At 42.3% G+C, this 11,589-nt stretch overlaps 2 protein-coding genes across 5 annotated transcripts in view; one reads left to right on the plus strand and one right to left on the minus strand.

Annotated features, from left to right (window-relative positions):
• LOC101171412 (membrane-associated guanylate kinase, WW and PDZ domain-containing protein 2) overlaps nt 1-2,789 on the minus strand; it is a 44,835-nt gene extending 42,046 nt beyond the window's left edge. For 2 of the 4 annotated variants that reach the window (XM_020704829.2, XM_020704830.2), the window contains exon 1: nt 1,827-2,285. In XM_020704829.2, the coding sequence (XP_020560488.1) occupies nt 1,827-1,909 (83 nt within the window). In that variant the 5' untranslated portion in view covers nt 1,910-2,285. Of the gene's footprint in view, nt 1-1,826; nt 2,286-2,343 lie in introns of those variants that run through there. The other 2 variants (XM_020704828.2, XM_011477483.3) reach the window with 2 other exon arrangements.
• Nucleotides 2,790-3,812: 1,023 nt separating this feature from the next.
• gpkow (G-patch domain and KOW motifs) lies at nt 3,813-11,568 on the plus strand. The gene is made up of 11 exons (XM_004070849.4): nt 3,813-4,035; nt 4,216-4,385; nt 5,950-6,095; nt 7,287-7,393; nt 8,989-9,193; nt 9,283-9,415; nt 9,580-9,757; nt 9,841-9,961; nt 10,245-10,314; nt 11,172-11,257; nt 11,346-11,568. Exons 1-11 carry the CDS (start codon nt 3,842-3,844, stop codon nt 11,472-11,474), a joined length of 1,539 nt encoding a protein of 512 aa, XP_004070897.1. The 5' UTR covers nt 3,813-3,841; the 3' UTR covers nt 11,475-11,568.
• The last annotated feature ends 21 nt before the right edge of the window (nt 11,569-11,589 follow it).

The following is an 11,589-nucleotide window of genomic DNA, read 5'->3' on the forward strand; positions in this document are numbered from 1 at the left end:
ACAGACACACCTGACAGAATGACACCAGCTCAGTGATGTGCCTCTCGGGGAAATTGTATATTTAGGGTTAAAGGATCAAGGTCAAGGCAGGGGCATATTAGTAGGACGAGTTGCATCGTGTACACTCTACGCTTTCCAAGGTGCAGCCCAGTGACAACAGGTCGTCCTTTACCAAAATTTATTAAGCCCCTCACTGTGATCCTAGATTAGCTCTCATCAGGAGGAGGGAGCAGTTTAATTAAACAGAGCAGATTGGCTCCACAACAATTTGTGTATAGGCCGAGAGGGACGAGCAGCAGAAATGATTACAAGAAAAAATAAGAAGTGAGAGGGTAAAAATAGAGAAAAACGATTGAAAAACGAAGGTGAATTCACTTAAAAAATAAGTGAAATCACAAAAACAAAATGAATAATTCAGAAGTGGAGGTTCAGTTTGCTATAAAGAGCGTTATTGAGAGGTCGAAGTATGGTAACCTAAGCAGGCCTTCAAATGTGTGTGTGTGTTTTTTTGTTAGTGTGTGTTCAACAGACATACTGCTGATTCAGTCGGGATGGGTGAAGGTGACCCGAGCCTTCCTCTGCTGCCTGTCTCTCCACCTGATATTGATCCCAGTTGTCCAACTCAAATCTGAGTAGAGAATGCATCCTCTGCTTACGGACGTCTCAACTAAAGCGTAAATCATATCATCATCATCATCATCGATTTGCCACCACAGTCGGAATACGCCACATACATTACCCACATTAACAACTCGCAATGAATCTGTAAATGTGCAGGGCCCATATTTGCAACTAGAGTGCATTGTTGTTTAGATTTCACACAGAATTGAGGAAGAACTAAGAATAGAGCAGGCTACAACTGCAGAATTCAAATGCAGTGGCTGGGAGCAAAGGTTTGGGCCACAGATGGGGAAAGTGCCTGCATAGCTCTGCACTGTCAAGGGTAAATGGCCTCGCCACGCACAAAAACACGCACGTACATAAATAAATGCGTGCGTCTGTGCACGCTTTCACCTCACCTTAAAGCGCATCATGAATATGCATGTTGCTGAAGGACGCAGGAGGTACATAATTAGACAATCAACAACTCCCAGATGACATGCATTACTACGACAGCAGGTAAGTTCACCTCACATCCTCATCCTCTCTTTTCAGCAGCAAAAACAATAAAGCGCTGGATTTTCAAACTTGGACTGAAAAGTGAAATAGGCATAAAAGGATTGCTTAGTGAAACCTTAAAGTCACAGCTTTCTTAAAGTGAAGAGCTCAGGAGGGAAACTACCCTGGGCGATCCACCACGACACGCATCTCTTCTTCTGACAAATCTCTCATTTGCAGTGTTACCTTGATTGCGCTCCAAATCCAGAGCAGCACACATGTCAGGGTCAAGCATCCATCACTTGTATAAGGGCACACCCTAAGCAAACAGCAACAGAAGCTTTGCTGCAACTCACAGCTGCCTTTGGTCCATCTACACACTCTGGAGTCAGTCTAGTTTTCCAGCCACAAATGGCTGCAGGTGCTCTTCTGTTTAGATTTTATTATGGTTATCTCTGGAGCTGGAGATTGAAAAATTAGGGAGGAAACAAAGAGAGATCTAACTTTCATGCATGAGCACAAACATGTGATGTCCAGCTGTTTAAGAAGCTTCACACCATTGTGGTGATCCCATGCAAACTTCATTTATTGCATTGCCATGCACGCAAGCTTATAGTTTCTATGCACACACTACACTGTCAGCCAGCACGCCCTCTCCATTCCAAACACACGCGCACACTTTTGGACAACACATTCTCACATTTCTTATTTTCAGACAAAATACTGACCTGCCCTGTCGCTGACACACGCACATTCTCTTCAAGCAGTTCAGCCTTTCAAAGAGGATCCGTTTGAACGCGTCTATATACATTGACCCGGCTGAGGTTAAATAAAGAGCCAGCACTTAAACAAATTCGAGTTGCGGGGTTAAAAGACAAACAGAAGCGGCGGCGGCGCCTAATGGATGCGTGAATGCGAGGATGAGGAGGGCTCTGGCCGCAGCCGGTCCCAGACAAAGTCAGACACGATGTGCACGGCTGACGGGATTCGGGATTTGGACCACTAGTGATGCTCCGAGAGCTGTGCTGGAGAGGGAGGGAGCGGAGAGAAAAAGAGGCACGTGCACGCACAGAAACATGCGCGCGCGCTCACTGCTGGGCAAATCTGACGGCGGCCGCTCATAATTTCCAGCAGCTGCTGCACTGCTGTGGGCAAACTAGTGTCGGACATGAGTGATGGCGCTCAAATGCGTCACTCGAACTTGCGCAAAAGTCTTTTTTTTTGTCTGATATGCAAATCACTTACCTTCATATTCGCGCTCGGCATGTCAGGTCCTTCCTTCTCCCTAAGTCTCAAGTCTTCAGATCACATGGGGTTTCTTCCAGAAAAGCTATTTAGTAGAGCCAATAACTGACGCCCTATTAAGAAAATTAAAAATTGCATTGATTAGAGTGAGTGAAGGTGTCGGAGAGTGGAGGCAGGCGAGATCAAGCCGAAAATATACCAAGGTTGACGCCTCACTGTCGTTAAATGCGATCTTGTTCTGAAAGAACAATCCACATGTCTCATGTTTGAAGGTTATCTCGAGAAGTTCCAGAACACAAAGGGGAGGGCAGGAAAGAAAAGAGTTCAAGTACCGCCCCCTAAAACAGTCTGTGCACTACCTGGATCTGTGGTATCACCTTTCGCTGTAAAGTCTCACTTAAGGCAGGAACAGGAAGGCAGACATAATGTGAAGGCATGTTTAAACCAGATCATCTATCTATTCAGTCCAAACAGACTGATAACAAACTCGTACTATTTTCGTTCTAAACTACAGAAAAGCAATGGGAGAAAGATGTTACATTTTAAAATTAAGTTTTAAAAATCAAGTTTAATTTCTGATTAAATTTAGTTTTGGTGTGGCCTTTTTCTCATGATGGTGGACATATATAAAGAAATAGCACTTCTGAATATACAGTCAAATCGTTGTGAATCAAATACTGATGGGAAAATATTTGTTCGAACATGAATGTCTGTTTTCCCTGTCTGAGCTGGCATCTGGCTCAAAACTGTACAGTTCGATATCTCCAATACTGGTCACCATTTTTGTTGCACCTCTATTGTTAGGTTGGGGTTGTGAGGGGCTGTAAGCGGGAGAGAGTGTAAACAAAAGGATGATGGGAAATGAAATGAGGACAGGCTAACCCTGCTCCAACATTCCCATCTACAAGTCACAAGTCATAGGCGAATTTCTGATTAAATACTGCAGCTCTGCAGAACCTATAGCCTAGAAAACGACACAGATTTTTTTAAAATTCCCCAAAATGGCATCACCATAAATAAAAGATCACTGGGAATGCGTTTACAATAGATCAAAAGATGATTGGAGTTGGGACTTTAGATTATAAAATGAATCAATCAAACTGGTTAGATTGATCAAACATTGTTTACTAGTTTGTGTTCAAGGGGTCAGAAATGAGTGTCAAACAACTTGATCTAAAGGTCTAGATTACTTTTTTAACTTTCTTTTTTTAATTTAAGCATCTAAAACACAAGCAAAATATGCTGAATGTTTTTGTATTAGTAAAATGTTTTTACTCTTTATGGTTTTTTGTATGTAATATCATTTATTAAATCACTTTTACATTAGTTTAATTGATTTTTGTCATTACTTTAAACAGCTAAATATAAGCTATGTAACTTTACGCTTTGATGCTTGATGGGCAATGTAGTCAGAAAAACAAAAGAAACGCTTGAGGGCGATGACCAACACTACAACTCCCACAATACACCGCTTCAGCGTGGATCTTCAAAAGCAGTCATGGCGGCTCAGGGAGAAGGAACAGCGGCTTTTAAATCTGTCCCATTTGAGGACAAGGGCCAGAAGAAAACATCGATGGTGTCATTTGGGTTCACAAAAACAGTTAACAAATTTAAAACCCCCAGCGCGGAGGAGTCGAAGAAGAAAGAAGAAAAAGATTACTTGACCGGGATTCACGAAAAGGAATTACAAAGGTAAGCTAATGCTAATAACGCCTAGCATCAACGTAGCATTTGCGTTTCCGAATCTATGAGTAAAATGTCTTTAATTTAACATATACGCTCTGTGTTTGTTTCTTCTTTATTTAAACAGGAGAGCGCGTGTTTTTAAGTTGTGCTGTCTTCTGGTTATTTTCATTTTTTTGTGTCCTTCAGCTCAAAACAAACGGAGAAACCCAAAGAGCTCATCATCCCTCTGATCCAAAAGAACCGCTGGCACAAGCCCGACCGAGCGGGCCAGAACACGGAAGATGACGGTAAAGCTCAAGAAAAAGGCCAAGACAGCGACTCTGTGGAGTCCCAGGCTGTCAAAGAACTTATTGAAGGTAATCATTAAAGCTTTAAATGTCATCCCTTTATTTAGTTCCTATCATGGAGATGTTTACTCTAAATGTTTCTATAAAGCTCTTCTAGGAAAGTGAAAGGTCTAATTTAGGGTAAAGGATGTTCTTAGCATAATAAATTGACAGATGCGTCTATTACTTAATCTTAATGGATCAAAATGTAGATGATGTGTTATTTTTTTTACAAAGTTCACCATGGTTTTATGATGCCCTGGACCCACCTCTGTTGCCATAGAAACCTGAGGTATCATCCTCTACAGACAGGCACACACTGGTCATATCACGTGATTGGACCAGTCTGCTTTGTTTTTATTCCCAGTATGACATCCCGAGCCCCAAGTATTTCTTGTGTTCTCATCCTCAGAAACTGTATCTGTTGTTTTCTGAATACAGTAAATGACGACGGAGTTTTAGGGCCACCAAAAAAAAAAAAAAAATTAAAATTACGACATTTTATCTCGTAAATTTACGAGAAAAAGTCATAGATTAACAAGGAGAAGACACCGAAGTTGTCCGTTTATCGGATCATCGCTTGAAGATGAAAGATGTGGAGCCTTTTGTGAAGCTTTATTTTCGGATTATTATAGGTTTAAAACAAAGATTCTGAACCTTTGGCGACTCAAAATCAGATTATTGTCAGTAAAGGCGGCTTTCCGAGGTTCAGTGTCAGCGGAGTTTCATATGTAAAATAAGGACCTAATACTCCGTCGTAGTGAATAAATCCTCCTTTTAAAAACAAAAAACAAAAAAAAAAGGTTTGTTTAACTGACCTAAAATTATCAGACATTCCATCCATTCATTCTCTAAACCTACTGAATCCCCCTCGGGGGATAGGGTTGCTGGAGCCTGTCCCAGCTACTGATGGGTGACAGCAGTGTACACCCTGGACAGGTCGCCAGTTCGTCACAGGGCCACACACTCACTCTTAAGGGATCTTTTAAGTGGACTGCTGGAGGAAGCCGGAGAAAACCTACTCCGGTACAAGGAAAACATGCAAACTCCACCCGGGATTTGAACCAGAGCCTTGTCGCTGTGAGCCAAGGGTGCTAATTAATGCCTACATTCTCAGGCTAAATCAAATCTTGTATACTCAATTGAAGCCTCTTTTTCTTTCTAATATAGGGCATTATAAGGATCCTATAGTGACAACATTTTCAAAGGCAATTTTTCAGATAAAAGACTTCAGTGTCACATTTCTAGATGTGTACTAATTACTTACAAATGAGTAAATGACTAAAGAATTCTTAAAATGTTTGCATCAAAAGTTAATTTACTTTGTTGTTCAATAAAACCAAAAAAAAAAGACAAATTTCTTCCTCAAATACCTGAAAAAACTCACTGAATAAAGGATATATTTGTGCTTAAAATCTTTAACGAATGTGGGGACCTTTTGTTGATCACTTTTGTTGCCTTTAACCTCTCCAAGTTTACAGTTGAAAGGTCCTGGTTTAATGTCAAAGCTGCACCTACTTATTTGCAGTGCTTCTATATCTAAACTTTAATTAATAAAGAAATATAAAGACTCATCAGCTCTCTCATGTCTCAGATTCCCGGAGGCAGCTGGAGCAGTGGCAGAATGGGTCTGAATCAGAAAAAAACCTGAACCTTTCCATCCCTCTGTTGATGCAAAACAAAGTGCCAGAGGGCTTCGAGGATGGAGACCTAATAAATGTGGGGCTACGTCCTGAATCCGTAAGTGTATTTCATGACCTTTTGTGTGTTTTCCATAAAGGAATCATTAATTCTTTGACCGCATTTCCATCGTATGAATGATTAAACAAGTCCTTCGACTAGAACAAAGATTTAAATTGCCCACTATAAGTTAAGGAATGCATATTAAACTGGATGAACAACCTAAAAGCTTGAAGTCCTAGTCCGATCATATTTTGATCTATTGTAAAAGCTTTCCCACGTGATGATGCAGTTTTTGAAAAACCTGTAGTTTTCCAGGACATAGCTTATGCAGAGCAGCAGGAGTTAATTCAGAATTTGCGTCCGAGTTGTAGTCGGGACCAATGGCACAGAGCAACCCCGCCCCCCCTTCCTTTCCCCATAACTGAGGGGATGAAGCGGGGAGCTTGTGGCCCTGCCAGCATATTTTTTCATCTGCTCCTGATTCACAACGATTTGAATAAAGAAATACTCAGAGATGTCATTTTGAACCTTATTTTCTCAATATATGCCCTCCTTCATGTGAAAAATGTCACAAGTCCACTTTAATGCTTCCTTAAAGTGCTAAAACGATGTGATGTGACCGTCCTCAAAGAATCTGCCAGTCAGCTGTTTAAAGTCAGACATGAAAATGCTTGATGGCACGAAATGTCTGGCGCAGTAGACTTTATGCTGAAATTTGAGTGTGTGTGAAAGTGCTGAGTATGTAGCATTCGCGTGGCGTGCAAGACTACAGATGACTTTGTCCGGGCAGGCCTCTGTGGGAGACTGGCAACGCTGCTTTATCTGCCCCCACCCAGATACACGCAGGCAGCCAGTCAGATCTCCTTCTGCTTCCTTTAATCAGAGGCCTGGCACGTCTCTTCACTGTCATCCCATGTCTTGCTCCATCGTGTGAGCGGCAGATCATGGGGGTCATGAGCCCCGCAGCTCTTTTTTAATGCGGCCTCCTGAATGAGAGAGATCTCCCAGTCAATCTGTGAGGAAAGCCTTGAGTGGGGACAGCGATGAGTGGGAGCGCTGCAGAGATCGGCGCGGCTTCAGTCAGCCGGCGTCGAGTCCCCGAAACCAAAAGGCTGAGTGACACGGACGTTACAGCCTGCCTCCCTCCATCAGCCGCCATCTTTAAACCTTGAGCAGTACACAAACCTCCCATTTAGATCTTCCTTGCTCGTTATTTTGGTAAACATTTCCAGCTTTGTTGTTTTTAAGTCTACAGAGGCAGACTATGAAAGCGTTCCAGTGGAGGCTTACGGACTGGCCATGCTCAAAGGGATGGGTTGGAAGAAAAGTGAAGGCATTGGGCGCACCTTTAAACAGTAAGTGACGGCTGGCTTTACCCCCTGATCTAACATAGACTTTCGGAATGATGTCATTCGTAGATTATTTTATCTTAATTTATGACTAAAAGTGATTTGAATACCACATGTTCTCATTCTTTCTCAGTTCAAAGCTTTTATAGATCAATGGAGAACATCACATCCTTCCTAGTGTTTAAGGAAGTCCTGTTCTCCCAGTTTTTCCTCATTATCCAGCAAAATTCCATAATCTAGACCAGGGGTCAGTGACATTGATGACATGAAGTGCCAATGTGAACTCTTCTCCGTAACAACGGTGCCATCACCAACTCTAGTACAAAGAAACACAAAAAGATCTCCAAAATATCTGAAATGTTGTTTAATGCACAAACAGCAGGTTAAATTGCTTTTTAAACATATTTTTGGCATTAACCCAAAAAAGTGCTTTTACCCAAGGACTCGCACTGGATAAAGCTCATCGCTCCCTCTGGGAATCGAACATGTCCCAGTCCTGCACCTAACTAGCCCATCGAACCAGCCTTCATACATGTAAAAAGAAAAAAACACTTACAATTTTTAAGTAGAAATACAATTAATTAAAATGTATGCATACATTTGATTGGAAAACGAGTTATTTCAAGAAAAAAAAGATCTCTTTGTTGATTTATTGAGATGCTCATATCATTTTACCCGTGGTTAGTCTGCCTGTAGCGCGTCTGTCTTGAACTATTTGAACAGAGAAATGCTTTGAAACATTTGACGCATGCAGAATGTTGTTTTAACTCAGAATTCTCTTAAAATGATCGTTTTGGTGACTGCTCGGAGAACCTTATCTTCATCATATTTTGACATCTTGCTGGCTCAGCAGGTTACACATCCCCACGCGTTTGCACCAATGCAAACTTTAAGCCGTGTGCTAAAAATAAGTAGGTCGGCCGAGCTTCCCCGTAAGCTGTTAAGCTGGACCAATGTGGTGTTAGATGTTTGCAAAGATAGCCGGAGGAGACATTATTTGTTAATTGGGTCGTCACTTCCTCTCATTGTTTGGGATTTCGGGTGTTTTCATTGAGTCGCTCCTCACGCCCGCCGGAGCTGGGGAGGAGACGGAGAACACGGAGGTTTCAAAGCAGAACTTTGTGGAAGGAGGAAAAGTGAGCTGCTGTACGTTTCTGGGCTTCAGCATTCAAGCATCCGTTTCTGCTCAGCTCCTCAGCAGCTTCTAGTTAGAGTTAGACACTTTTCTTCATGCAAAGTGATACGATATTTTTCCTTGACTTGATAACATTTTGACTTTCCCAGCGGGCCCAAGAAATGTCTTTGACCTTTTTGGAATGTCTGAAGCTTTTTAGCAAAATGAGAAGAAGGAAGAAAAAAACTACTAAATTGTTGATACACTTTTTGCCTTCTGTAATAAATTGGATATCAGATGCAACGTATGAAATTACAATAAGAAAGACAACAGAAAGCAAGTTTTAACATGATCAAATCTTCGGCTTGCTGCATCATATAGTTGAGTTTAATTTTGTCATCAAACCTCAGGTTTTTGATTCAGTTTTTCATCTGTTTAACCTTCAGTCTGTTGTTGATCGAAGGCTGATTTTCTCTGTCTGCTTCAGAGACGTGAAGCCAATCGAACACCAGCTCCGCCCGAAAGGCCTGGGCCTCGGAGCGGATCGCTCGGCCATAAAAGATCTGGAACCCAACCGGAATCAGCGTCCGCCGAAACCCGGAGACGAGCCGGGAAAGGAGGAGGAGCTAGTGATGGGTCCTGGAGGTTGTGTGCTGGTGGAGTCTGGAGCACACAAAGATCTCTATGGCAAGGTGGAGTTCAGCATTCCACGTCACTGCCACCCTTAAGCAATTATGTTTTTCCTTTACACCAACCGCTCTGACTTTCCCTGACGCGGCAGATTGAAGGCGTCGATGCAGACAACGCTCGAGTGGTTGTGAAGCTCGCCGTCGGGGGCAAGACTGTGACACTCAGCCAACACGGCGTGAGACTGGTCGGACGAAAAGAATACGACAAATACAGCAAAGACATCAGTGAGTGTCCTTTCTCAGCTGCATGGATTTTTCTCCTAATCGCCTAAATAAATGGTCAAACGCAGAACTATTGTTCCAAGACTTTTCCTTTATTCATGTGGGCAGAATAAAGCACAAAAGGATCAGACAATGTGTTCTTTCTTTTATTTGCTTCCTTGCAACAGGTCGCCTCAGTAAAGCACACAAGGAGAAGGAAAAGGAGAAAGAAAGAGAAAAGGAGAAGGAACGGCAGAGGCAGGAAGAGAAGGAGAGGAGGAGCAACAAGGAGAAAAGCAGAGCTTCAGAAAAAGACGAACCAAAGGAAGAAAGGAAGAGGAAACACAAGGAGTCCAACCAGGACAGGTACAGGTCCATGAACTAGAACCACAAAGTTCTACTGCTTTAGGACATAAACCAGAGGATGAGTCTCCCTGTTTCCAATGTAGAGATAAGCCTCCTGTGAAAGAAGCCAGACAAGCAGCGGCGCCCCCCTCCTGGCTCCAGAGGGACCTCAAAGTTCGCTTTATAGACAAAGCTTTTAAAGGGGGAAGGTTTTACAACTCCAAGGTACTAAAATCACAGTGTCTGTCTGTCAAGTCAGCTGGTACTATCAAATTAAAAGCCTCTATGTGTATCAATGTTAGCAGAAAATCATCTGTTACTGTTGTACCTTCAGAATAGGAAAAAAGTTTCCGAAAACCTGCTAGATAAATCTGTTTTACTTTCAAAAATCCTCCCTTTAAAGATCAGAGCCAGTGATGGCTGTTTGTGTTGTCATCTCAACTTTTGCACATTTGTCTGTAAACAAAGAAAAAAAAGTCTGACTCCTGTCAATCTCACTTTCCTGTAGATGCAAGTAGAGGATGTCCTGACGCCATTCACCTGCGTGTGTCGAACGGAGGAGGGCAGACTGTTAGATGGTGAGTCTTCTAGGCTCTGTCCATGTCGGCCTACATCTTTTTACTGAACAGGTTTGCTCGCAGAAGAAGCTCCGATAACACATGAACTCACTTTCCTGAAAAGCTTTTCTGAGAAAAAAGGTCAGATTCAGGAGAAGATAGGAGGAGTTTCAGGTTTTCCCTGGAATATTCTCCAAACATGCTCACATTGTAGGTGTAAGTTTTATGAAAAGAAGCTTTCTCTTCAGTGAAAATGTATTTACTGTTTGACCTCTGACCTGCGCTCTCCTAGATGATCAAGGATAAATGCTGAGCTGACAAACTTTATGGACCTCTTTAGCGTCAAAACACGGATTTAAGTTGATTTTGTTTAGAAATTCTTTTACTTTTCTTTTACACTTTTAAATGTTACAGTACTTCTAAATGTTTAGGTGATGAAAATGTAGATTATGTGGTTCCAACTTGCAACAGGTTTAAAATCCCACTCCGATCATCTTTTGATCTATTTTCAAAGCGTTCCCAGTGGTTTTATAATTAGGATTATGTCGTTGTTAGCCCAAACGTAAAAATCAGTGTCGTTTTCTTGGACATAGTTTGTGTAGAGCGACAGTAGTCCATTAGATATTCACCCGAGTTGTGGACGGGACCATTGGGATGGAGCTACCCCACCCCCCTCCTGCTGCTGAGAGCTCTTTGTTTACAGTGTTTTTTCTACGGATTAAATTTGATCTTTTTCCTGATTCACAATTTGAATCAAGAAATACAAAGGGTCTGATGATGCTTGGTGACTAGGTGATCATTTTTGTCTTGGTTGCTGCCATGGCAACCATGGCTGCAAATCTCTCTGGTCATGAACGCGTTTGTCCTCCATGTGGCAGATGTGAAGCAGGACATGCTGGAAACCATCATCCCCAAAAGCGATGGCGACTCTGTGATGGTTGTCCTGGGTGAGCACAGGGGGCAGGTGAGCACAGGTTTTGGGTTTTCCCTGCAGCACACAGTCCCGCTTGCCTGCGATGGACTGTCACTAATCGCTGTACGCCTTCATTCAGGTCGGCCGGATTCTTCAGAGAGACAAAAACAAGTGCAAGGCCACAGTGCAGCTCAACCGATACGAGGAAAAGCTGTTCACGCTGGATTATGACTTCATTTGTCACTATGTGGGAGCAGAAGACCAGTAAGAGTTTCTTCTCTCCTCGTTTCATCCTGTATCATTGTGAAACTTGTGTTCTGACATGCATTTAAAGCTTTTTTAAATAAAAAAAACCTCAGATGTGTATTTGTACAGGTGCAATA

This window comes from Oryzias latipes, chromosome 7 (genome assembly GCF_002234675.1).
Source record: "Oryzias latipes chromosome 7, ASM223467v1".
In the NCBI taxonomy this organism is placed as follows: domain Eukaryota; kingdom Metazoa; phylum Chordata; class Actinopteri; order Beloniformes; family Adrianichthyidae; genus Oryzias; species Oryzias latipes.